This window comes from Cebus imitator, unplaced genomic scaffold, assembly GCF_001604975.1.
Source record: "Cebus imitator isolate Cc_AM_T3 unplaced genomic scaffold, Cebus_imitator-1.0 Scaffold38, whole genome shotgun sequence".
NCBI lineage: Eukaryota > Metazoa > Chordata > Mammalia > Primates > Cebidae > Cebus > Cebus imitator.
This window is the reverse complement of record NW_016107353.1, coordinates 5638357-5665768: the sequence shown is the minus strand read 5'-3', so window position 1 is coordinate 5665768 and position 27412 is coordinate 5638357. Positions and strand designations below refer to the sequence as shown.

Genomic DNA, 27412 nt, shown 5'->3' with positions numbered 1-27412 from the left:
GGCAGTATGGCGTCAAAGTTGAGAACATGGGCTCTGTAGCTAGCCTGCCTGAGTGTGAGTCCCAGCTCTACAACTTCCCTGAGACTCTCTGTGCCTCAATTTCTTCTTCAGCTGCAGATAAGTTTGGTATAAGTTATATATATAGCCAATCTGGTGGATGGATGAATGAACTCATGGTGGATAGACTAATGATTAAGCAAATGAATGAATAAACAAGGAAATGCACAAAGCATATGTGCCAGCTATAATTTCAACCACATTCAGGTCTACTTGGTTATAAATCAAATATACCTGGATGCAGATTCACAAGGTCACGCCAGTCAACCCACACTGACCAACCCCTGGGGGCAAAGCTCTGAGGCCATGTGGTCACTGCTGCCTCCATGGAATGGTCTTGTCCAAATGACCAGTCTATAAAGGTTCCCAAAGCAACACAGAGGCACAAGATCCAGCAAAGCCTAGGAGCTTCCCTGCCTCTCAGATCACCACCTTGCCGGGGTTGAATGCATGAATGGCAGGAATGAATAAATGAACTCTATACAAAAAGCAAATTCAAATGTTCTAATGTAAGCATAGGAGACTCTTGTTTCCCCTTAGGCAGAGATTTAACACATATTCTTATCCTCCATCTCCCTCCGCATCCCTCTATCCCTCCCCCCACAACCCTCGTTCACACACATACACACACAGCCATCCACTCACTCACTTCATCCCAGGAAGCTGTGATGGACAAGACAATTCTCTATAGTCCTGCCCAAAGGAACCAGTCATTCTGCATGCCACGAAAAGTCAGAGAGAATACCATCAGGAGGTCTGATGTGTCAGAGAGGGCAAGATGCCTAAGTCTCGGATGGTGAGAAAGGAGAGCTGAGAGACAGTGGAGAAGATGCATTCCATGGTGTTCACTGAAAACCAAAATTCTGTTTTACAGCATGAGGTTCCAGTGGTTTCTTACCTACTCAGAGTCATACAACAGTTTAGGCAGAGAGGTAGAGGCTGGTCCCAGGTCTGGCATCTATGGATGGAGCTGAGCTAGCCCCCTGCTTCCTCATGTACACAGCCGCTGACCTGGTGCCGTGAAGAAGGCCTTGGGCAATCGGGGTTCACCAACTCTGATTCTGTCTCATACCGTTTGATGACACTGTCCACCCTATGTAACGATGACCTGGGAACATCAACCTGAGGTCCCTTCATAACTGGGGAAACAGATTCTAAGGGAAGTATCGAGGATGAAAGATTAGTAAACAAGGAGTCCCTACAAACCTACAAGAATATATCAGTAACCGCAAATGCCAACAGCAGAGCAGGAAGAGGGTTTTGGGGACCAGAGCCCTGTTTGGAGGCAGTGCCAAAAACTTTGCCAAAGGGAGCTAGTTTGTAATTCCCTTTTATAATAGGGAAAGTGGGTCTTTGGGCCATCACTCTGTTTCAGGAGCAGTGACCTAAGGACCCCACTTTCCCTATTGTAAAAGGATTCTCCCAAATATAAATTCCGAGTCCTCGTCTCAGACAACACTAAAGATAGCTTCGACCTTCTATTCAGACGACAGCAGAGACGCTGTTACCCCAGCTATCTTACCAGCTGCTTCTTCACTCCAAACCTCACCTTCTATGCTTAAAAAAGGCCATAGGCACTTTACATTAAAAAGAGCATTTAGGGCTGGGCGCAGTGGCTGACTTCTGTAATCCCAACACTGAGAGGCTGAGGTGGGTAGATCGCTTGAGCCCAGGAGTTCAAGACCAGCCTAAGCCACATGGCAAGAGCCGGTCTTTATAAAAAAATTTAAACAATTAGCCAGACACATGGCACATGACAAGTCCTAGTCTCAGCTACTCAGGAGGCTGAGGTGGGAGGATTGCATGAACCCAGGAGGCTGAGGCTGCAGTGACCCAAGATCATACCAGTGCACTCCAGGCTGGGCAACAGAGCAAGACCGCATCTCAAAAAAAAAGAGGAAAGAGAGCATTTGAGATAAACTGGAGCTCCAGACCCCTTCTTTCATGCTCTCTTGGAGACTGGAGGGCAGGGGAAGTAGAAATCCAAAGAGCAAGGCCCTGAGACAGAGGCCTGTTAGGCAGATGCCCAGCTCTTGGCTGAAGTCAAGCTCTGTGGTAAGGCTAGACTTGGGCTCTGTATGTCACGCGGCCTCACTGGAACCAGATCAGGGCAAACAACTGTTGTGGAATGAATGAGTGGGAATGAGTGGGTAGGGGCCATCCCTGTCTTGTCACCCCACCCCATGCCATCATCACCTTTCCCGCTCCTGGGGTAGGCCAGTCAATACAGGCCCTATAAGGAGCTTTGTAGGACCTGGCTAATCCCAGGCATCTGGTCCCCAGGTGAGAGGCCTGTTTTAGTTATTTCTTAGGTTCTAGTTCCCAAATCCTCCTCATCCCCCATTTCCTATCCCAGCTGCTTTTTCTAACTGAATAAATCCACTGTTGTCATGGAGACAGCATAGTATCAGCATCTCTGTTTTTTTTGTAGGTCCTTCCAAAAACCGGAATGAGAAAGGGTCCTACCTCTACCACCCGAGTATTTCTGGCTAATATTACTGGGGCTTCTGGCACAGGAGTCTTCTCTGATAAAACATGGTGTGGTGTTTGGAATACCTGCCTTGCCCATAAGCTTTCCTGCCCTCTTGTAGTCTTACCTTGCCCAAGTTTTACCTTTACCCTTAGCAAGTTAAGCTTAATTTGACTTTTTTCAGCCAAGGATCCTGAGTTTCAGCACACTTCCAGCACTGGGATTATGTAATAAAGATGGCAGTTACAGGGCCTGGATGGCTCTTCATGCAAAGGGCAGACATAATTCTCCCCATGTCATAGATAGGCAATCTCAGTTCAAAGATGCTGGGTGGCTTGTGCAAGGTGACCCATCATAGAAGTGCAAAGTCAGGGCCCTCTGCAGCTTTTCCGTGCAAAGACTGCCACCTTCAGTGGGGTCTGCATCTAGAGACTGAGCATGATAGCTACCACTATTGAGCACCAGCTGTGTGCAAGTCTCTATGCACAGACATCACGTAAACCTCAGAACAACCTTGGGAAATTGATATCATTGTTGTCATCCTTTTACACAGAAGGAAGCTGGAGCTCAAGAAAGTCCAACATCTTACTTAGTGTCATATGGCTGATAAGCATAGAAGCTGGGTTTGAAGCTGAGGGCTGTCCCTTTCAAAGTACAAAACCGGTACAAAATATGGCCTCTACCTGAAAACAGGTTTCAGGAGCAGTCGCTGCCCCAGCACTCATCCAAGGGTTGAATTCCACTGTATGGAGCCAGAAGTTTCTTTTCTTATTGTCCTCTCCCCTTTGACTGCTGCAGGACCTCTGCTGAGTTTTTATGAATGAGGAGAAAAAAATTGTCATTGAAAAGTTCAACCAACTTTGGACTCCTCTCTGAGTGATAGATAGCTTTAATTACTCTGAATTACTCAACCACTATACTCTTCTCCCCCAAGTCATTAAAAATAGATTTTCTCTTTGAACTGCACTCCGCCCTCAGGTCTCCAGATAGTCAGGAGTTCTTAGGAGACAGCCCCTGGGTCAGCTTCTGGTCAGAAGGTTGCGTGTTGCTTTAGTTGCAATCACAGTCTCCGGAACCTCCAGCTGGTTTTCTGGGGTTTTTGTGCCTCTATTTTTCTTAATGATGTCGATCACGTGGCTTTCACAGCCCAGAGGACAGGCAGGAGGCTGGGTTGGTATTTACTGTATGAGAATTTAAGGGGATCTGGACGCATGACTATTGATTTTTAAAGAAATGGCTTAACGCTGAGAACAAACAATAATGAGTTCTTCACATTAATTACTGGGAAGCTGATTCATAGGAAAAACCTAAGCTGAAAGGGTGGGCTCGGAGATGTTCCGCTCCCTGATGAGCCCCAGAGATAGGTGGGACAGGTATTGTCTTTATTTCAAAATAAGGAAATGAGGGTCTTGAAGCATAACACGGCTAATCACTGGTAAGACCGGGACAGAAAACCCCTGCTTCGGCCACTGCCCAAGCTGTGCTAACAGAGGGCTCGGTGACATTTTGTAGGAGGCTCAGATGGAAAATGTGGAGCCTGCTCACAGCCTCCTCCATTCTTTTTTAGGCTTAAAAAAAGAAGTCCAGCAGGGCTTAATGGCTCACGCCTGTAATCCCAACATTTTAGGAGTCAGAGGCAGGAGATCCCTTGAGCCCAGGAGTTTGTGAGTAGCCTGGGAAACATAGGGAAGTCTGTCTCTAGCAAAAAATAATAATAATTATTAGCAAGGTGTGGAGGTGCACATCTGTAGTCCCAGCTACTTAGGAAGCTGAAGCAGGAGAATCTGTTGAGCCCGAGAGGTGGAGACTGCAGTGAGCTGTGATTGCACCACTGTGCTCCAGCCTGGGCGACAGAGCAAGACTGTGTCTTAAAAAACAAAATCCAGTAGGGAATCTTCTACCCTCCCCAATCTATGTCCCTCTTCACCTTCTGGTATCACCTCTCTTGCTGTCTGGCTCCTGATTCACCCAGCTGAATCATTGTTAGAAAACAGAGGGGAGTAAAATGGGCTCAGACACTTTCAGTGGTCAGGCGGGTGAGCATAACCGCGGCGTCCAGCAGCCCTAGGAAGCAGAAAGACGTTCTTTCTAGGAAGAAGAATGGCCCCGGCAGCAGCCGCTTTTGGGACAGCTCCAGGAGAATGGGTCTTCCCTCTGTAGTCCTTGCCTCTGCCTGGACCCTGCTGCATCCGTGTGGGAATTAGACAAACTTAGAGTCCAGTTTGTTTCTGTTACCCTACAAGGCAGATGACCTTGCTTTTGTTACCCAAGCTGAGACTCAGTTTTCTAATAGGTAAAATGGGACTAAGAATGCCTCCCTGGAAAGGTTGGTGTAAGGATTAGATGAAGTAATCTATGTGAAGTGCCTGGCATGCAGTAGATACTGGATACATGCAGCTGTTGTCATTATGGTTCCTGCTCCCTCACTGCATTCAACAAGCTCGGGACACTGCCCAGCTCGGGGCCAGATGGGGCCAGCCAGGAGCCTGCCAGCTGTCAGGAGACCTCAGTGCCCATCCCTTCCCTGAGACCCTTAGGCAGCAGATCCCAGCGGACATGATTTCCTGGCTGCATCCCTCACCTGATCCCAGCAGGGAAGATTGAGATTAAGGTGTTGCTTCAGGCATCCAGTAGACATCAGCTGTTTCCTGCTGAAAGTCAGAGAGAGCTGTGGTTGTTTTTCCCTGGAGACTTGCTGAGCCAAAGGGAATGGAGTAAGAGGCATGTCAGGAGGGAGGGGGCCTGGACTTTCCCCAGAGGATCTGCCCTGGCTTCTATGCCTAACAGAATAAGGCCAGGGTGGGGGGCAGGGTAGGCCTCCCCCACCATTGGCCCACATTTCTCTCCCTGTGAGGACTCTGAATGAGTGTCAAGGGAAGGATAGCACATTAGGCTGCCAGGCAGAAAATCAACATCTCCATGTTAATTGCACCCATTTATGGAAAGGCTTACAAGATTTGGTGTAAGCCTGTGAAGAAGAAAAACTCCACCCACCCATTTATTCTATCAATTAACAGCTCCTGGGTACTAGGAGCTATAGGGTGCAGAGAAGTGGAAGCCTCACTGCCCTCAGGTTGCTTCAGTTCTCCTGATCCCTGCTCTGCTCTTGCCTCAGAACTTGAGATGGACTCCTGGGCCACCTCCTCCCTCCTCGTCCCTCAGAAAGAGCCCTTGCAGTGTATCTGAGAAGAGCAAATAGCCGTCCCATCATGGGCTGCGGAGGATTCTCCTCCAGTTGGCCACTTTGCCACTCACTGCAAGTGAGGACTTAAGCGCCCTTTGCGGACTTTAATTTCCTGGTGGATCAGTTTAAATCATAACGCATAACAATACCTGTCTTCTCTTCCTCTCTGGGGGGTTGTGCAGATCAAATGAGATAATGTGTGTGAAAGCATTTCGAAAATGCCAAAACCCTCTTCCAGAATCGCTGTGACTGCGTTATTGATCTCTGTCCATACAGCAGCCCCGGCAGGGGTCTCTCTTCAATCCACCATGAGCTGTGTGTGTAAATGAGTGTCATATATTTTCTTGAAAACAGGTTTGGATTGGGAGAAAGAGAAGAAGGTGGCTCTGAGACCCTCCAAACCTGAAGGTGGGGTGGGGCCTGCAGGGAGGGACCACCAAGAGAAGTTACAAAGGAAAGGAGAGAGGCCCAGGGAGCCAGCTCCATCAGCTTCAGCTGCTGTGTGCTCTGCCCTGAGCCCTGGGGACCAGGAGGCTGTTGATGAGGCCAACTGGTGCTCCATTCGGGCATCTGTGCCACCTCCCACCCCTGCCACCTGGCTCCCAGCCACTGGGAAGGCCTCTGTTTCTTCCCTTGTGTCAGGAGCAGGGGACACGTGTGGGGACAGGTGTACCATCTGGCAGGGGTGAGGGCAGATTCCGGGGAAGCAGGGGATTAAATTCTCAGTCTCGGAGGGGACTGCCAGCCGGGGGCACAGCTTTCCCTTGTTCCTTTCGTCCCTCTGTGTATCTCTTGCATGATTGCAAAGGAATCCTGCAGGTCGCTGTAACACCTAGTGCTCCTGCCACAGCGCCCTGAGGCGAGCTGCCACTCTCTGTCGTCTGAGCCACGACTGTCATGGTTCTACCTCTATTGTGGCGTCTGTCCCACCATATTGAGATTATATTTCCTTGGTTTTGTTCTCAACTGAACCATGGGCTCCAGGAGGGGAGAGAAAGTAGCCCTGATGCCTAACAGAGGGTTGAGCAAAATGTAAGGCTCAGTAGATGTTTAAGGACTAAATGTGCCTCCAGCATGAGCCACTGTCAGAGTCATGTGAGGTTTTCTGCTTTCACCTCCGGCGTTTCTTCCGAAGAGCCACACAAGTGCTCAGAACCGTGTAGGTCCTTCCACGTGTCTACATAGGGTGGCAGAGATGCAGTGTTGATTCTCTGTCCCCAAGCTCAATTGGCAAAAGGCGCTTGTTCTTATGCCTACCATTGGGAAACTCTTCTGTGGGAAGGGTGATGTGTCTGCTTCTGATGGGAGTCACTGCCCAGGACTCTGTCCAGGATGGCTCACTCTCAGGGCCTCTGAGGCCTTCCTGGGCTAACCTTGGATGGTCCAAACACTGCAGGTCCGCCATGCTCTTCAAGATCTTCAGGAAAAAGGCCGGCTTCAGCATCTTCCCTCAGTGACTTGTCCCCACCGCCTCTAATCATCTGATAGTGTGTCCAGTTGTACTGGGCCTCACACCCTGTGGGCTAGCCGTGTGCTGAATGGAGACAGTTGGTTGGGGAAAGAAAACTGCCCCACAGTCTGCACCCCCTGCCAAGTCCCTCCCATATATCCTTGACCCCACTGAATCAGGCCAAGGAAGGCACCAGAGACGCAGGGCCCCGGGGCCAGGAGAGCCAAGAATACAGTGTGAGTCACCTTTAATTAAGAGTATTTCTTAAGTAAATGACTTAATAGGACAGTTATATTCATTAAAGGCATAATTACAAGCCATAAGATCAAGCAGAAAAGAGTGGCGAGCATGAGGGTGGAATCCAGTTTGAAGCAGCACCTCGGGTCCAGGGGAGAAGGCTGTGGGGGGACAGGAGGAAGGGCACCCTCCCATTGTATGATTCCCATCGCCACACTCACCCGCCAGCCAGCCACTCCCAGATCCCAGCATTCAGAGTGGAGGAGGCCAGGAGCCTCAGGCATAATTAAAATGCAGTAATAATAAACAAATGTTAATTAAAGCATCATAGAGTGTCCCATTAATCTCTGAGTCAGCCCTGACAGAGGGCGCCCGACGCGGTGGACACTCTCCAGAAGAAAACTCCCTTTCCTTCTTGGGCTTCTGAAGACCTCTCCCTCCCCACCCACCTAGCCCTAGAGCAAGTGCTGGACTGTCACCTGGGGTGCACAGTGAAGTGGCTCCTGATTGTGCAGGCTTGAACTTGGTCCTTTATGGACTCCATAGATGCAGAATCATTAGAACCAAGTTCTCACTGGGCATCAAGTAGTCCCCAGACTAGTGTTGCCTTCCCCTACACACCTAAGATCCCTCTAATTCCTTTCATAGACCCAAGGAAGAGTAATATTCTGTTTCTTCCCGGCCCCAGGACCTAACATTTAAAAAGACCCATTCAGGGAGCTGGAGTCGTCTATCTCAGTGGTTGGCTTGCGTGAGAATTGGCTGGAGGGTTATTAAGACCCATTTCCTGGGCCCCTTTCCCAGTGTTGCTGATTTAGTGGACCTTGGATTTTCATGTCCAGTAATCTCACAGGTGACACCAAAGGTGCTGGTTTGAGGACCATACATTGAGGGCCGTTGCTGCTTGAGAGCCCCAGGCCTGCCTCATGGAGGACATTGTTTGGGCCAAGGCTAGAAGGCTCAGAGGCATCACGTATTCCAGCTCTGCGCCTTGGTAGTTCTTCCCATGGTCACCCAGACCCACATATCCGGACTTGCACATCCCTCCCTTGCCCTCACCAAAGGTGTCTGAAGAAACTCTGCTTTCCAATGTCTGCTTATGTGGTTCTTTCCACCTGGAATGCCCTTCATCTGTCTAGATAGTCTTCACCTTTTTTTTTTTGAGCTGGAGTCTCACTCTGTTGCCAGGCTGGAATCTAGTGGTGCGATCTCGGCTCACTGCAACCTCCGCCTCCCAGGTTCAAGCAATTCTCCTGCCTCAGCTTCCCAAGTGGCTGGGACTATAGGCGTGCACCACCACACCTGGCTAATTTTTGTATTTTTAGTAGAGACGGGGTTTCACCATGTTGACCAGGATGATCTCTATCTCTTGACCTCGTGATCTGCCTGCTTCAGGCTTCCAAAGTGCTGTGGTTACAGGCGTGAGCCACCGCGCCCAGCCATATTCTTCACCTTTTCAGGCCCAGACACATACTGTGTGTTCTCCGTTTAGGGCAGCACTGTCAGGTAGAAACAAAGTTCAAGCCACAAGCATGAACTACATGTGTCATTTTAACTTTTCTAGCAGCCACATTTGAAAAAGGAAGAAGAACAGGTGAAATTAATAATATATTTAACCCAATATAGGCAAAATATCTTTTCAACGTGTCGATAAAAATTATTGATGTAATTTTTCCCTTTTTTCTTTTCCTCACTAAATCTTCCAAATCCATTGTGTATTGTAGACCTACAGTCCATCTTAATTTGCCCTAGCCACATTTCAAACTCAATAGCTGCATGGGGCTAGTGGCGACTGTCCTGGGCAGCACATACACAGGCAGTGTTTTCTCCTTGCTCTCAATTCCCTCAGCCCTCTTTGAATACTTCTCTTAGAACACATCTTGCTTTCTGCTTTTTATTGCTAGTCTGTTTGCAACTTGAAGGTGCTAGTTGTGTTTTAATGCTGTTGTTGTTTTTATTCTGAAGTGCCTAGCACACTGGCCTGGATGGAGGACACGATCAATGAATATTGGCTGACGAATGAATATAGAAGGCCCCTGGGAACATCCGACTTTGAGGGTGTCCTCCCGGTCACTGTGACATTTCTTTCCTCTGGTTTGTGTGTGGCTATTAGAGAATAATTCAAGTTTTAGACCACCACCCCCAACTCCCACCAACTTACAAGTTTCCTGTTTCACTTTGCTCTTCAACTCAGTGCATTAAGAAAAAAAAAAATCCCACCAGGAGGGCCCAGGAAACAGGAAAAATAGTTGTGCTATTGGTTTCATGTTTGGAGAAGAACAGGGTTTCACTATCTCCATGGCACTTGGCGTGAAAGTGGGCTTTGTTGCTGGAGACACTGCTCCCATTCAGGGCCCCTTTTCCCAGCTGCTGAGGGCCGGGCTGTGTTTTGACAGACGGGCCGAATGCAATGCAGACAGTTGTTTTAATTTGCAGCCAGATGCAGACATCACTCACAAGGAGCCCGAAACCCAAGAAAAGGAGGCTAGGCACTGGACTGCCTCTCTCAGGCCTCAGAGAGTGGATGGAGGGGGCCAGCGGAAGCCTCCCAGGCAGCCAGGGTCTGCGATATCTCAGAGGGCTCATAGTCACCAGACCCGGGAGAGGCACACTAGAAGGTCTCCAGCAGATACCTGCCTGAAAGGTGTTTCTTGTAGGTATCGTGGGGCCATGAGGCAGGGTTCAAGGGTTGTTCTTGAAGGCGGTATGCAATCAATTGGTGGTGGTGGTGGCTGCACGTTATCTTTTAACTGTAAAGTTGTACAGGACAAAAATCATAAACATAACTGTCTCAAGGAGGAATTACAGAAACTGTGGGAAATAGAATGCTGGAATGTCAGAATTGGAAGGGACTAATGTGACCTTCCTCTGAGGGCAGAAGTCCTTTCTTACAGCCTTCATGATGAATGTCACCTTGACTGCTTATGCACCCCTGTGATAGGTGTTCATTTGAAAAGCGAGGCTGTTGTAGGATGTTGAGCTTTTCTGAACTTTTCACTCATGAGTCCTACTGCAACCGTACTGTTGGCCTTTGAACACAGGAATGCAGCCTCCATGACTACCTTGAGACTCCACTTCATTGGACTAAACAAACATCCCAGGTTCATCTGCTGTACCTCAGACACCACCTCTGCGTTCCACCCCATCCTGGCCACCCTCCGGGAAGGATCTCTGGTTGAGCAATGCCCCCTCCTAGGGCAGGTGGCAGAGACCTGAACTCTGAACTCCCCGGTATGGGGTGGCTTCTCTTGACCCCGATGCTGTGTGTCTATGTATGCAGCCCATGGTCAAAATAGCTTCTTTCATTATCACATCACCCTATCAGGTCCTATCAGACTTAGAGTTGAGTTGACTTTGAGTCAACTCAAACCCTCAGGTCTGTTACACTTGAGCTCTTTCAAATCAGCTATCCTCCATCCTATACTTAGAGTACCAGGATTTTTTTTTAAAACAAAGTTGCAAGATTTTACACTCATCTCCCTGCATTTCATGTTTGTATTATTAAAAGGAGGTTAGGGATATTTAAAGCTGATCATGTCACTGACTTACAGAAAAGCCTCGTAATATGTAATATTAAATGTGTTGACGTAGCAAGCATGGGTGGGGACACCCAGGAGAGGAAGGCAGGCTCTTCTCTCTCCCCACCCACCCACTGTACACCCTACACTTAGGTTTATACTGAACTTGCCCATGATCGCCTTTGCTCACCATAATCCTTCAGCTTGGCCTGTCTTTCCAGGTCTCTGCATCTGACCTCCTCTTGCCCTTTAAGGCACGCCCACCCCCGGTCACCTCTTCTCTAAGCTCCCCAAACCCTCAGCACTCACACCAATCCCACACAACAAAAACTCAGCACAATGTAGAGCAAGCCTCGGCTTGTAATTACCAACTCCCACTGGACTCTGGGGTTCTTCGAGGGCAGAATCTGTGTGCTGTTCGCTATTGTTTCCATATTGCATAGCACCAGAGCTCCACAGGGTTGACATCTGATAAACATTTGCTGAATGAACAGTGTTAGGATCCATCCTGAACCTCTCAGGAGGATGCCGTGAAGGCGTCTCCGTCATATCATCTGTCCCCCTGCCAGAGGCGGAACACTGTGCTGCTGGACCACAGGTTATGTTTTTACTTTTTTGCACATCCGGTAGGTGGGGGACCTCTATGCCCTAACAAGAACCCATTCCCAGTCCAGCAAATGTTTTTGCAGCCCAGCAGCCTCCTGCCCCAGCCAGCAACAGACACCTAGGACATATCAACTGGAACACGTCAGTCCTCTGACCCCCGTGCCTAGCCTTTATTGTCACTCCTGCTGTGCAGGTGGGCGTGAGTAATATCCAGACAGGCCCAGCTCAAGTCCCTGCAGGGCCCCAGCAGAAGGCCAGGAGGAGTTTGCAAGGGCTACAGTCTCCGGGGGGGGCAGGGTCTTGATCTGCAGATCCCCACTTTCCAGGCAAGACAGAATCAGGCTGCTCATTTCTGTGGATGTTCCCATTTAGCCAGACTTTTCAAAGGATGGGAGATTTACTAGAGAAACTGAATGCAGGCATCAGAGAATGGGATAATTGGATCCAGGTGGTATATTTGGTTGGCTGTAAAGAGTCTGTGCTCTACTATGAATATTATTTGATGGGAAAAGTTTCTCCTCTCCCTTTTTGAATGTTTTCTGTGTAGGCAGGATGTCTCAGCCCAAGCCCAGCTGAAAGCTCTTCAGAGATGAGTTTGTGCCACTCAATAGCCTTTCAACAGAGTTAACCATTTTCAGTGCTTGCCACTGGCTTGCCAGACTCGGGAGGATGCTAGTGGCAGGCAGAAATAGATGGGGGATTTGCTGCCACCTCTGGCAAAGGCAAGAAGTCTTAGGCCTACCACTCAGAAACACATTCAGCTTAGCCTACCTGCCTTATGCAGGTAAAGAGACTGGGGACATTGAGCCCATGACTTGCCACCACTGTCACCTCTTTAGGGGAGTTGACAGTACAAGTGTGAGCACATGCAGGACTGTCTGACACACACCTGCTAATCGTCACAACCTAACCTCACTGCACCGTCTTTCCTCTCTCTGCCAGGTCACCAGGGTCCCCGTGGAGTCGTGTGAGCAGTATACGACTTGTGGGGAGTGCCTGAGCTCGGGGGACCCTCACTGTGGCTGGTGTGCCCTGCACAACATGTAAGTTTGGGGTATACTGGAAAGGGGTTTGGCATGCAGAAGACCGGGGCTTTCCTGGAATGATGGGATATGATAGCGTTTTGCAGAGAGAGAGGAACTGTCCTTTTCAGAGCAGCAATTCTAATCGTGGCCTCAGTGTTGAGAGCAGAAAGAGGCAAAGAGCGCTGGTGGGCCTTCTTTCTAAGTACACGGCCTTTGCCTCTCTCAGTTTACTTCCAAATTCAGCCCTCCAGCTGCTCTGAAGGGATGTGCTTATATCCTTGTGTGTTTGAAAGAACTCACAAGGGAAACGGTAGTCTTGAGGTTTCCCCAGAACCTCCTCAGTGAAATAGGTGCCCCTCTGTGCCAAGAGTGTGCAGATGGTGGTTCATCAGCACTGAGAGGCTTAGACTCCAGCTAACTGCTGTGTGAGCCTGGATGGGTCCCCTGACAACTCCGGGCCTCTGTTTCTCCATTGCTGTTTAGGGAAAATGTCTGTTTCGCAGGTGAATTGTGAAGACTAAATGAAATAATAAGTGCTTTGGAAATAAGGAAGCCCAGAAGAGGCTACACAAATCAGATTAATTATCATGGACCCTGTACCCTTGGGAGGACCCTGCTGGCCTCATTATTTCATGATTCCAAGAATTTCACATCTCACTTTCAACTGGCCTCATCAGCTGCCATTGAATACCAACTCAATATTAAATGCTAAATCACACTTAAACTTCCTAATTTGAAGGGCCCCAGGGGAAGAGAAAGGGTGAAAACCCCAAAAGGCAGGAGCTGGCTAGGAATTCTGTTGCCCAATGGAGTTGGAAACTCCATGGCTCTATGCCAGCCAGCAAAGCATCTCCATGAAATGAGCTGGGTTTGGGGTGGAGGCGGAGGCGGAGGGCCAGAGTTCAGGGTCCTGCACAATAGCTCTTGGCTTCCAGCCTCTGCAGCAGGTGTTGGGAGGGCTCTGGAGGGAGGGAGGGAGGCTGGCGCCTCACAGATGTAAAATCTGGACTGGATTTGAGCCCGTGAATACTGGGTTCTCTGCTTGGCTTTTGGAGGTAAGAGATTCCTCAGAAAGTTTTGCAGAAATGCTTTTAGCAGACCTGGACAGTGTGTCTCCATTTAAGTCAGACAAGTGGTAAAGATTCTAATGTTGAGCTCCAGGAATGGCAAAAGGGGGTGCATTTCCATTCCTTGCCCACCAGCCAGCAGGCAGGGTCTTTCCTCGAGAGAATTTCTTTCTCCAAAGAACCTGACAGCCTGCTGCCAGCTCTGTGCACAGGGCCCTGGGCTGCCTGCCCTCTTGCTCTGCAGTGGTCATGTCCAGAGGCACCTCCTGCTCCCCACACCTCCCCCACTGTGTCCTCTCAACTTCCGAGCCTGTGGCACTTCTCCCATGTAGAACACACCAAAATTATAGATCGGGGATTATCATTTATTCAACAGCAAGGACATCTACTTTCCCCAACTTGAACAAGTGCCTGTAGATCCATCAGCAATGCCTGAGTCTCCCTGCCGCCACAAACCACCCTGTCTTCCTTCTGGTGCAGGTCAACTGTGGCTGCTGGAATGAGCCACGTCAGGGTGGTCCCAGGTGTCCTCTGTCCCCTCAACTCCTTAACTCTTCAGAGAATCCTCCCTGCCTACCAGAGCACTTATCTCCCAGCTACTCTGCCCCAAGAGTTCATGGAGAACAAGATTCTTGCTGTTTATACCCAGAGGTTTCTCCACATCTGGGCATTCGCCTCCTCACCAGACCCTCCTGCAGCGCTCTCCCACCTGCCAGCAGCAGCCTGGCATCGGGCATAGGAGATGGGGCAACCTGCGGCTCCCAGGTCCCCACGGAGGACCCTTTAACGGAGGCCAAGGGCTGAGGAGCGTCTGAGGGGTTGGGGGATTTGAAGCCGTCCTGTCTCTTCTGTATGCCTTGCTCTTGCAAGTGTGTTATTGTCTCCAAGGCTATTTATCTCTGTTAGAGCTGTTGCCATAAATAGTATGATAAAAAAGAGCCATTTCAGTGAGTCAATGAGATAAAGGCTCCAGTCAAGAGCTCACTTTAGAGCTATCTTAAGGATTCACTTAAACCTCAATAATTCTTTTCTTTGACAGCATTCATATTTAGATCCATTATGTGCCTGAAAAGGAAGGGGGGAGGATTCTGGGGGGAGGTAGGGTGCGAATCACTGCTTGATTGTGGAATCGCTAGGGTCCTGACGGCTCTTTGGTTTGGACACGCACCAGCCGTGGAGCGGGTTTCCATGTGACAAGGCAGGCAGCAACCGGACACTCCTGAGTGCTGGTGTCACCTGCCCACCTGCCACTGTGGGCAGGGGAGCCTAGAGCCTGAGATGAAGACGTTGGGAGAAACAGCCAAGCATGCTTTCTGACACAGGCAGCCCTGGCTGCAGCCCCGTGTCTGTCTCTCTGTCTCAAGGCATTATTTCCTGACACAAACATTTATTTAAAATATACCATGTGACAGGTAGAATATCCCAATGAATAAAACATGGCCACTGCATTCAAATAGCCATTAATCCATTAATCCACCCACAAAATCATATGCACACTGCCCCACACTGCCAAGATCCTCTCCTATTTTCTTAAAAATTTCTCCGGAGGAGAATGAGAATGTGAATCATTATCAGCACCGTTAATATCAATAGTATAACGGCTAACACTGTCATGGCACCTACTATGTGCCAGGCCATTTCCTAAGCCCTGACTCCTTTAATTCTTACACCAACCCCGTGAAGTAGCTATTATCACCATCTTCATCCTTTTTTCTTCTTTGAGATAAGATCTCAGTGTGTCACCCAGGTTAGGATGCAGTGGAGCAATCATAGCTCACTGCAGCCTTCACCTCTTGCGCCCAAGCAGTCTTCCCATTTCAGCCTTTTGAGTAGCTGGGACTACAGGCATGTGCCATCACATCCAGCTAATTTTTTTTTTAGAATGGGATCTCACTATGCTGCCCAGGCTGGTCTTGAACTCATAGGCTCAAGCAATCCTCCTCACCTTAGCCTCCCAAAGTGCTGGGATTACAGATGTGAACCACTGTGCCTGGCTGATCCTCATTTTTTTGCAGTTGAGGAAACTGAGGCAGAGAGAGATGAAGTAGCTTGTCCGAGGGGTCACAGCTAGTAGGTAACAGGTCTGGGGTTGGAACCCAGTCTCTTTGGCCCCAAAGTTCATTTGCTTAGCCCATGGCTGTGCGGCTCCTCAGGTCTCGCAGGCTGCCCTCACTCGCTGGCCTTAGCATCCCACACTGCTGTAAAGAGTCATTCTGAGGCAGGGAAGCAGGGTCTGGAGCCAGGGAACATAAGGCCGATTCGCACTTCAGCTATGACAGAAAATATCCTCTCCGTAGGCGTCCACTGGCTGGACGTGAGTTTGTAACTGTACTTCATCCTCTTCACTTACGTAGGGCATACTCCAGGTAGAGGGTATTTAAACTCCCAAAAATTTTGTAACAGGACCTTCGAACGCCTATGCTCAGGCCACTCCCACACTGTGGAGTGCACTTTCATTTTCCATAAATCCTTTCATTCCTTCTTTGCTTTGTTTGTGCGTTTTGTCCAATTCTTTGCTCAAGACGTCAAGAACCTGAACACCCTCCACCGGTAACAATTCTTTACGTCGAAACTGCATCTCTCCTGTTGGGGATTAATCCTCTTCCCTCTTGGTCTGTCTGTAACTTCGACAGAGACTGTCTGGGAGTCACCGAAGCCCTCTGGAGTACAGTAAAAGTATTTTTGAGAAGACAGAACATAGGTCACAGGGCAGCAAACCCCCTTCCTGCCCAGGAGACAGTAGAGCCAAACAGATGGGTCCCAGAAGCCTGACCTCTTGTGAATCTGTGTTTATGGCAGGTGCTCCCGCAGGGACAAATGCCAACAGGCCTGGGAACCTAATCGATTTGCTGCCAGCATCAGCCAGTGTGTGAGCCTCGAGGTGCATCCCAGCAGCATCTCAGTGTCTGAGCACAGCCGGCTGGTAAGTAACTCAACCAGAGGCATGGGGAGAGGGAGCACAGAGCATGCACCTGTGTGTGTGCTCCATTCACACTTGCATGAGTATCTGTAAATTGATCAGACTTTAAATGCAGTAAGGACACTTTACGTTTATAGCAAACCTATGGCAATGCCTATTGTAAAGGGCATAGTCCTTCCCCAGTTCCCCCTGCAAATTCATTACCCATTGATCTGTTTTGTAAATCTAGATTTTGCATTTAGTAACAAACATCTGCAATATAATACAATCCAATACCGAACACCACATTCTTCAGTGTCTGCTGTGTTTACAGTTCTGTACTCGCTGCGCTCTGTTACAGAAATCTGCGAGTTGTCTTTGTGTGTGTGTGTGAATGTGTGTGTGAATGTATGTGTGTGTGTGGGGGGGGGAGAATAAGAGCAAGAGAGAGAGACTGCCTCAGTTCAAAGTCAGTCAGTGTATGCTTAAAGAGAATATTAAAGAGAATAAAATAACCCTTAACTATCTGTCAAGGTACAACCCAAAATATTTTATGTCTTCAGGCCCTGCATTATTATTTCATTCTGAAGGTTTTATGAGCATTCACGAATGTTAATTAGTTAATGAACCTTCCAAGATTTCAGTTCATTCATGCCCACCAGGAGTTTTGGCTCCCAGGGCGCTGAGGAAACAGACAGGGGAGTTTGTACCTAAGTCTCTTGGCCCCATGGAAACAAAACTGGGGCAGGGATTCAACAGCAAACAAATGTGTGGAAAGGCTAGGTGATGCCCACTGGGACTGAGAAAGCCACTGCATATTGATAGGAAGACGGAGGAAAACCTACAGGCTGGGCGCAGTGGCTCACGCCTATAATGCCAGCAATTTGGGAGGCTGAGGTGGGAGGGATGCTTGAGCGCAGGAGCTTGAGACTAGCCTGGGCAACATAGTGAGACGCTGTCTCTACTAAAAATTAAAAATAAAACAAAGGGAAACCCCCACCAAACCATCACGGTCCTCAACTTGGAAGCCACCGGGATGTCATCATCATGAGCTGTATGGGCACTCCTCATGGGCAAAGGAAGCCAGTTGCGTTTCTTACCTATTCAAATAACACTTAGATGCTGTATTGTGGTAATTGATTACAAACTCGTTTAAAATTGCGGTGGATTTACAGCAGCATTTTGCCATTAAATATTTTCTCAATCAGCGGATTCCCCTGAGAGTCTGACATTTTTACTATTAAAAAGAGGATCTTCAAACTCAAAAAAAACTGAAAACCGCTGGCCTAGATGATCGGAACCCATAGGTAATAGCAGACATCAAGCAGTTGGTGGCCACTTCTCTGATCCCCTGAGCTCCTTATAAACCTACTGGTCCATTCCAACAGAGTTTCTAGAGAACAGAGAGCCCAGATGGAACAGAGAAACAGAAACTCTAGGGAACCCACAACTTGATAAGCAGCCTCTTAATGAAGGACAGCCAGGGTGAGGAGCTAGCTATCTTCCACCAACCTAGTGAGCTCCTGGTAAACCTCCAGGTTGGTGATATTTATTCCCATGAACCACAGCTAAGACCTTGTTTGGGAGGGGCTCAGCTCGTGACTCGCTTTCACGGTTGCATGGTGCCTTACCGTTAATTTTCACGTCAAAATGAACAGGGGTTAGAGGAATTTTGATACCTTTCCCTCCAGCACCCCACCCCTTAGTGCTTTCTGATGCTGGAGAAGATGGAAACATTAATTAATAATAATATTAATAAAGACCATTGACCCTGCACACATTGAATAATTAATGACTAACTGTTCAGTGTCAAAGCTGGAAGACCACCTAGACCAGCATCCTTCTTTCATAGATGAGGTCAGGGGAGATCAGTGAGCAAGTTGGGCCCAGCAGGGCTGGGCCTGGAGCTCAGGACTCCTGAGGTCTTTCTTTGGTGCCATCTCTTTGCCCCTGAGCCTCTCTGTTCCTCTCACAGCTCAGCCTGGTAGTGAGTGATGCTCCTGATCTATCTGCGGGAATTGCCTGTGCCTTTGGGAACCTGACAGAGGTGGAGGGGCAGGTGTCCGGGAGTCAGGTCATCTGCATCTCACCTGGGCCCAAGGATGTCCCTGTCATCCCGCTGGATCAAGGTAAGAAATATCTGCCATGAGAGCTGCACATGAGGGGCTTCTCTCTACTGAGGGAGCTGGGGGGTGTGGTCACAAGAACCAGGTACAGATATTGGTTTCTTATACCAGATATTGGCTTAGACAATGTGCTTGAGTTTGAAAACAAACTGTCATGCCCCAAAGTGAATTTCAGGAAGGAAAATCCTTGCTCCCCTTTGATTGAAGGCTGTACAGAACACACTGTCTTTCCAGATGGCCTGACCCTCCTAGGAATGCAGTGGCTTCCATCAGGAGTTTTTTAGCAGGTCTCTCCTCAGAACCTGGGGCTCAAACTTAGTATTTCTGAAATCTTTTCAGTAACGGAACATGGCTGACCAAGGCAATGGGCTCCGTGGAATCTGCTTCTTCCTCCCTGCAGGCAGAGGAAGTCTGGGTCTGAGGGGTGGGCTGCTATTCAATCAAAGAGACTCCCCTAGGAGGAGAAGAGACGATTCAGGCAGGTTCCACATAGTATCTGTGTCCCACGAGAGCCCTGGCGTGGCTTCATGACTTCATTTTATTCTTGTGGCTGTCCACTGGGTCCTTACGTTGTTATCCAACCCTATCCCTTTTTGTTGGTTTTTCCAGACTGGTTCGGACTGGAGCTACAGCTGAGGTCCAAGGAGACAGGGAAGATATTTGTGAGCACCGAGTTCAAGTTTTACAACTGCAGTGCCCACCAACTGTAAGTGCTTATTGGGGAGGGCTTTGCTCTGGGTCTGGATGTGGGTGTGGGGTTTCTCTCCCTTGATGCTAAGCTCCTTTAGGACAGGAACCATGTTGTAGTCACCTCACAGTTTCCCCATGGGGTCTGGCACTTTGGACAGAGTGCATGGTATATAAATATTACCATATTAAACCAAATGGTATTTCCCCCCACAGTCTCTGGATCCTTGGACCCCACCCCAACATACCCTACCCCCAACTCTCAGGCCAAGACAGTAAAAAGAGAGTCATAGCACAGGAACCATACAAAAAGTTCTTCGTTTTACATCACTTAATGGTGACTTTGAAGGTAGAGATTGACAGTGAGGGGAATGTGTACATGTCACCCACAACAAGATGAAGAGGAACTACGAGTAGGGAGTCAGCTATGCACACAGTCACCCACAGAGGAGGAGCAGGGAAGGGGGAAAATAGCCTCTCTCAGCCCATGACACAAAGACCTGGACTGGGGAGGTGGAGCGGAGGCCTTAACTCCACCATATTTTAAATCCATCCTTCAATATTTTCAAGAGGAAGGGAAACCAGACAGGCTAAACCACAGCCTTCGGTGGGGCTTAAGTTCAGCTCTACTGACCTCACCAGCCATCTCCAGCAGCTGGATGCCTGCCAATTGGTGCCCACAACCTATGAGACCCCACAACTTTGTGAGAAGCTGGGGACATTTCACAAGGAAAAAAAGCAGGGTCAGAAATGGAGGGAGCGAAACCCCTACTGAGTTTCTGTGGATCCTCTCTCATAGACAAACTGATACCCTTCCCACAGAAGCTGGGAACTCATGCACCATTTGGTTTAGAAAGAAGGAAACACAGGTCCTTGTAATAGAGCCACATAAGGGTCATAGGACCAAAACCCCTGGACATTCAGCAAGGGGAAAGGTCGATCAACAGCTCCATATCAGAGAAAGCAGTGATTGGGAATGTTTACGGACTCATCCTTCCCATTGCCCAGGGCAGGAACCACTTGGGATCCACATGACAGGCAGGACTTCAGGGGCATCCAGTCTGTAGGGTCCAAGCTATGGGCATGATGGGCTCAGCAATTAAGGTGGGGAGAGGGTCTGTTTGCAGCTAAACCCTAAAGGAATCTTTAGACATTAGAAGAGGCAAATAAGTTAGTCCTCCTTATTCTCCATTTTTCTGAACTTGATTTTCATAATTAAAATAATCTTCTGGAGTTCTTGGGTCTCTACAGTAGTCAAGGAGGGAGCCCTATTGGGACAAATAAATAGATGTACTGAGAAAGACAGAACAAGTGATGAACATGGCCTGGTGGGAACCAGGGAGGGCAGAAAGGGACTGAAGCTGAAATAGACAAAGTTGCCCACTGACCACTGCATTTGAATCCCAGCAAACCCTGCTTTGGGAATGGCAAGCGTCTTGGCGACAGAATCTCTTACCTCCTTCTCAAACTCCAACATGGTGGTGATGGAATCCATTATTTGTGAGAACACTCTTATCTCCATGGCAGCCCAGTATGATGTCACCACTTTCAAAGACGTATTGCTATGTCAACACAGATGCTGTCACAGGCAGCAAGTTTTAACAGAAGAAAAGCAGGTCTCCTTGAGAGCCAAGATTCCATTTTAATGCCAAACACTGTCTCTTGCCCTTCTCTACTCCGGGAATTCATAGTTAAAAGTCATGGAATCAAGTTTAGTCCCCTCCGTTTAATATAAAAAGTGAACTGAGGCCCACAGAAGATTAGTGCTACAATGAAGGTCACAAAAATAGCCAGCAGAAGAGCCACATCTAGCAAGGGCCCCAGTAACCATCCTCCATAGGCCCTTGGTCCATTTTCATTATTTACTTGCTGAACTGTAAGATGTTGCCGAGAACCAGTCTGTCTGAGAGTATATGAGATAGCATTGGCCTAAGCTCAGAAAGGAAGAAAGTCTGGGCAATGGAGAACGGGATAAAACTGCTCTGCATGGGAAGATGAAGTGTAAATGAGCTAACCTACCTAACCTACTATGACCTGTGAACCAGTGACCCCTGGATCAAGCCCCAACCACCCAAAAGTAACAGAGCCCCACCAGGTGGCGCCAGACTGCAGACCTGGTCCTGTCCATTCCGGATTGGCCTAGTTGTGAACCACTGGAGTAGGGGGGTGCAAGGAGGAGCAAGACGAATCCCACCTACAAAACCCATTTCCATTATAATGACCTGGTCACACGCAGAGAGCCAAAAGAATATACACAGTCTCCAGGTGAAACTGGAAGGAAAGAAGTGCTCACCCTGGCAAGAAAAGCACGTACCACGTGCATACTCTATTATTCCGGCCCTGGGGGAGTGGGGCAAAGTTACCACTTAATACTGTTGGCTCATCCAAGCCCAGTAACACAGATGATGTGAACCAATCGTTAACACTCAAATGTTATTTAGGAGGTTGAAATAACAGGTAATTTAAGCCCTTGACAATAATGCTCACATTTAGCTTGGCACTTTTCAAAACCATTTTCTATGCGTTATCTCTTCTGACACCACACAGCCCTGTGGCATCGACAGGAATGTTTTATTACAGGCAGATGAAGATACTCCAATTTCAGAAGGTGAAGTGACTTACTCAGTGTGACCCCAGTGGCCACAGCAGAGGCAAGACTAGAATCAGATCTGCCCAGTTCCTGTCCTGGTGCTCTGTCAGCTACCCTGTCTTTACAAGCAGTGATATATTGGGAAATGTTTTTTTTTTTCTTTTTTTTTTTTTTTTTTTGAGACAGAGTTTCGCTCATTACCCAGGCTGGAGTGCAATGGCGCAATCTCGGCCCACCGCAACCTCCACCTCCTGAGTTCAAGCAATTCTCCTGCCTCAGCCTCCCGATTAGCTGGGACTACAGGCATGTGCCACCATGCCTAGCTAATTTTTGTATTTTTAGTAGAGACGGGGTTTCACCATGTTGACCAGGATGGTCTCGATCTCTTGATCTCATGATCCACTGGCCTCGGCCTCCCAAAGTGCTGAGATTATAGGCGTGAGTCACCGTGCCCGGCCCTGGGAAATGTTTAGCTACCAGCATCAGAAGAAAACCTAGTTGGCAGCATTGCTAAATTCTGTGGCGAAATTATTTCCATCATGGTCAATTCCAAACGACCACCATGATGTCTACCAGCTTGCAAAATTCCTGAAAATGCGAATAATCAGTTCTCATGAGCTTATTTATACAAGCGCACCATTGCTTTGTAAGTTACACTGTTATCTGGTCTCATTTTCTTTCCAATGTTCTGTTCCCATGAATATCGTGGATGGAGAATCCACAATTCTTGGTGCTAGAGGATGGCCTACCAGTCTTCCCTCCTGAGAATCAGACTAGGATTTAAACACAGGTTAACAGATTTTAATCATGACACATGCCGCCTTCCCTCTTTGTTCCCTTCTCTCTGCCTCTCACCGTCTCTGTCCTTGCAGGTGCCTGTCCTGTGTCAACAGCGCCTTCCGCTGCCATTGGTGCAAGTACCGCAACCTCTGCACGCACGACCCCACCACCTGCTCCTTCCAGGAGGGCCGGATCAATGTTTCAGAGGTAAGAGGGGCTCACCCTAACATAGCAGTGTTCCCAGTGAGTCTGAGTGGCCCCTCCTTCTTTAGATGGTCAAATGACTATGGCTATTTTCTTGCCCTGGCCCATCTTGGCCATCTTGCCAGAAATTCTGCATGCTAGAAAGCCCTGTTGTTATAAAGCTCAAAAAGTAGCAGCCAATGACCCCAGAGGCAGAGGCAATATCTACTAGACTCCTAAGATTCTATGCATTCAAAAGCTTGAAGGTAACTGGGGGTTTAGACTGAAAGCTTAGAGGAAACATATTCAACCAAACACACTCCCTGGTCTAGAAGAGTGTAGTGAATGGCGTTTATTCTTTGAGTCTAGCCCTTTGCTTGGCTGCAGACATAGTCTAGTTCAATGGAACATTCACTGTCAACCATTCTTTCATGCCAACTTCTCTTCCAACTCTCAAATTCAATGATTCTTTGACTCTGATGTATGACTGGGTGGGTGGCCTTGTAGAAAAAGAGAAAAACTCAGCTAGTGAAAAGAACCAGGCATTGCTAAAAGTCCTGTCTTATTATACAGTTGAAGCTCCATTCCTAAAGCCTGACTCACCTTTGTTATCAACACAGTGAAATATCAAATTGCTTATCTTTCTAAGGGATATACCATTCAATGATTATTCACTGATGCCGACTTTCTTACGTATTCATAGCATGTCTCAGGACAGGGAAGCCTGGTTACCCAGTCTCCCTTTCTTGTATGGAATGCTTTTCATTCCCCAGGATGGCCAATTGGATTTGAACAACTATAGAGACCTGACGTAGCCACGCAAATGCACATGTGCATATACACATGTTTGTCTCTTACTCTATGTTTTAGAAAATCCAAAAATGGCAATAAGTGACAATGTAGCATTTTTATATACTACGATAGCCTTTCTATACACATCTTCCTCTTGCACTAGACAGCAAGCTCCTTGAAGGCAAGGACTACCTCTTATCTTTAAATCTTCAATGTCTTATTTAGAAATATTTGTAGAATGCATGCAAGAAAGAATGGATGAGCCAATGACCTCTCTATTTAAATCCCATTGATGGCATTCGAGTCGACTCATCTAAGATTTTAAGAAATGGAGTCTAGTGTGTTCTGATCTCCATAGCAGTGCTGGTTGCTTCCATGGCTAGACATAAGAAAATAGACTCCGCAAGGTATCCCAAAACACACACACCCTTGAACTCTTCTTAGTTTTTGAAACAACGGGTGTTACATTCAGTCAGAAAAATGGAATTTGCCTGTCTTGAAAGGGAGAAACATAGGTGCCGCAGGTGGCATTTCAAACGGACCCACCCACGGGTGCCTCAGCATGAGGAAACCAGGCATTGAGTGCCCTGAGAACCTTTCAGAAAAGCATCTTCCTCCAGCCAGTTGGTATGCTTTGATGGAGCTGGCCTCAAAACCCTATGCCAGCCTTCCTGGACACTGGAGATTAATTCCAGCCCTGGAATTCTGTGGGGGTATGCAACTGCTTTGGGGCTAGTCCTCTCACTCAGAGAAAAGGGCAGAGCTGCAGGCAGGGGTGGGAGTGGGCACCACACCTTGGGAACCAATGGAAGAATGGCTTAGAGGGCAGATCTTGCCAAGAACAGCAGAGCCGTGGGAGACCTGGGCAGGGGTGAAGGCTGAGCAGTGAGAGAGTATGAGACACAGCCTCAGAAACTAACCTTGACACGGGCCACTTTGAAAGTTCCTTAAAATGGATTGAGGTGGCCCCCAGGACACAGAGAGACTGGGTGAAGTACAGATCTAGACAAGAAAGAGCAGCTGCTCCACTTTCTCCTGAGGCTACCCGCCTCAGGCCGAAAGAAACCCAAAGCCAAGCCTGAAAGTGACCTGCAGCTGGAGCAAGGGCACCGAGCATCACTCAAAGCAGGATAAATAAACTCTGCCGGGGTGTGTGTGGAGGCCAGAGAGCTGAGCCCCTGCAGCTAATGGGAAGCAGGCTCAGCCTTCCTCACACCGTTCAGAAGTCACTGAAATACAGCTCCCTCTCAGCCACGGATGAGAGATTGCAACATTCCAGAGCTGGGCCGAAAGAAGCTGTTGCCTCCCTGCAACTCGGCATTAAATTAATACGTAGGAATGGTGGACGGCTGCTGTCTTATGATCGTGTGCTTCGGCCCCTGGCGTGGCCCCAGGGATTGGCTGTCTGGAGGGGAGCTGTGACGGAAGCCCAGACTCCACCCAGCTCCCAACTTCGCTCAGGAAACAGGATGCAGATTCCCAGTGAGGTTGCTAGGCCACTTCCGGGGCTTCCTAAAATACTGCTTTAGTTCTTAACCGCAGCCGGCCACATGTTCCTTTTCAGCAAACAGCAGCCAGGCCCCACTATTTTCTGTCCAAAGTTCTGCTACAGGAGAATCCCACCCCTGAAAATTTGTGAAACAGCAAAGATGCACATGCCCAGCTTGGGTAAGGTTTCCTTTACTCTCTCAGGAGTCCCAGCTGATATTTTCATGCAGTTTGGGGAACTGGAATCACCTGGATTTCCAGCTAACTGGAAATCCCTTAGCAGTCTCTTTAGGGGTTCCTAGAATATCTCTTTTAGAATTCCAGTAAGCCTGCCTTCCCAATTTTGAATCAAAATTTTATGTCTGTCTGCTTCCTAGAAACAATATATAACTGATTAGCTCCATTGATTAATATAGCAACATTAATGTATCACACATTTATAATTTCTTCACATGTGCCAGGAGTTCTCAAAGTGTGCCTGCCAGGGACCAGCAGTGTCAGCATCACCTGGGAACTCATAGAAATTCAAATTCTTGGGCCCCATCCCAGATGAGGCTAAAGAATGAGAACCACTGACATTTGGCATTTTCACTGATTCTCACAACAGCCCTGCAGTTTCATAGAATTTATAGCTGACATCTGTAGTAACCAGAATGCTAAAAATTTAGGGGTTTTGCCCAAGACTACAGAGAACTCAGGCATCCAAAAAAGCTGAGTACAGTGCAGAAAATCAGGGAGCTTGCTTGTTTCCATGGCTGCAGCCACACTTCTGGCCTGACTTCAGCCTGGTCCTCTGCTGTTGGTGATGAGGGTTCAGGGTATGGATGGGCCAGTACAAATCCATCTCCACAGACGGAGAAACTGCCCATAGAAGATGGGTCCGTGGTGCCATTTCCAGATAAAAAGACAGCATATGAGATAAATCTGCCCACATCTTTCCGGAAGGCTGATGGACCAATTCCATGCTTAGGCTTGACAATGAAGAACAGATGCGCTACAGCCAATGCCATTCAAAAATAAAAATATTAGGAGTTAACGTTTATTGAGTGCTTTTTATCTATGCAGTACATATATATGTGTATTTATATATATATATAATTTAATCTTAAGTACTCTATGAAGTAGATTCTATCATAAATGAATAGACTGAGGCTTAAACAAGTTAAACAGTTTTCCTATGATCATCAGATAAATGCAGAAATTAGGATTCAGAGACAGTTTTCCAAGCTGGCCTTGAATAAGTTGAAATCCACTGCTCCTGTATTCACACACACACGCGCGCGCATGCACACACACACACGAAATAGGCATTAATATTGACAATTGCTAATCCAGCACATTACCATTTACAACATACTTTGATATTCCTCTTTCATGCAATCTAGGTTTGTCAGATATTATTGGCACCATTTTATAGATGAGGAAACTGACTTTCAATTGAACCACGTGTCAACCTCTCTTAAGGTAATGAGTCAGACCTTTCCAGCTCTCAGAGCACAACAGATCTCCAGCGGGGCCCCCCACATCTCTGCCTCCCTGGGCCAGATCAGGCTGTGACATGGTGTTAGCAAGCGGGTGTGCATGGGAGGATGTATGGCTCTCAGCTTTTAAAGCTCATCTCCCTCTACGGCTAAACCAGGCCTAGTGAGATGTAGATACATAAATATCTTCTTCATGCCCTGTCCCAGGGGAAAGATAGAACCAAATAAATCCGATTAGCTTCCCAGGATGCTGGCTGCTCTCTCTCTTTGAAGTCCAGTGGGTGAAGATAATGCCATTTCCACAAGGGAGAAGTCGCTTCAGAGGGCTAAAGGGTCCCCGGCACAGAAAGCTGGCAGAGCGCGGCTGAACAGGTGGGCAATGTGAGCCCAAGACTCAAAGGGCTCCTACATAAGGGTCCCTGCCCTCCCTGCAGCTGTGCTTCCTCTTCCTCAGCCTACCCGCACCCCTGGGATAGTCCCACAAGTTTAAGTCTTGGTTTAAACTAAGATTGCTGCTGAGGAGGTGATCCTGGCTCCAGCTGGCCTGGAGACAGAGGAGGAAGAAGATGACCCAAAAGATCGCTCAGAAGACTGTGTGGATCTGCGGTAGTAATCAGTGTTTCAGGAATGTGAACAATAGTCTTAACATTCTGCAGGAAAAGCATCTTAGGATGATTTGCTTTCTTGTTCATAGCACAGGTACTGTATGTGTATGTACACATGTGTGTGCCTGTGTGTGTATGTGTATGTGTGTGTGTGTGCCTGTGTGTGT

General features: G+C 48.1%; 1 protein-coding gene across 1 annotated transcript in view; it reads left to right on the top strand.

Annotated features, from left to right (window-relative positions):
• Positions 1 to 27412, top strand: part of PLXNA2 (plexin A2) — a 222479-nt gene that overhangs the window by 129233 nt on the left and 65834 nt on the right. Inside the window, exons 5-9 of the mRNA XM_017525546.2 lie at positions 12465 to 12565; positions 16414 to 16537; positions 18489 to 18642; positions 19249 to 19345; positions 22789 to 22903. Of these exons, the coding sequence (XP_017381035.1) occupies positions 12465 to 12565; positions 16414 to 16537; positions 18489 to 18642; positions 19249 to 19345; positions 22789 to 22903 (591 nt within the window). The remainder of the gene's footprint in view (positions 1 to 12464; positions 12566 to 16413; positions 16538 to 18488; positions 18643 to 19248; positions 19346 to 22788; positions 22904 to 27412) is intronic.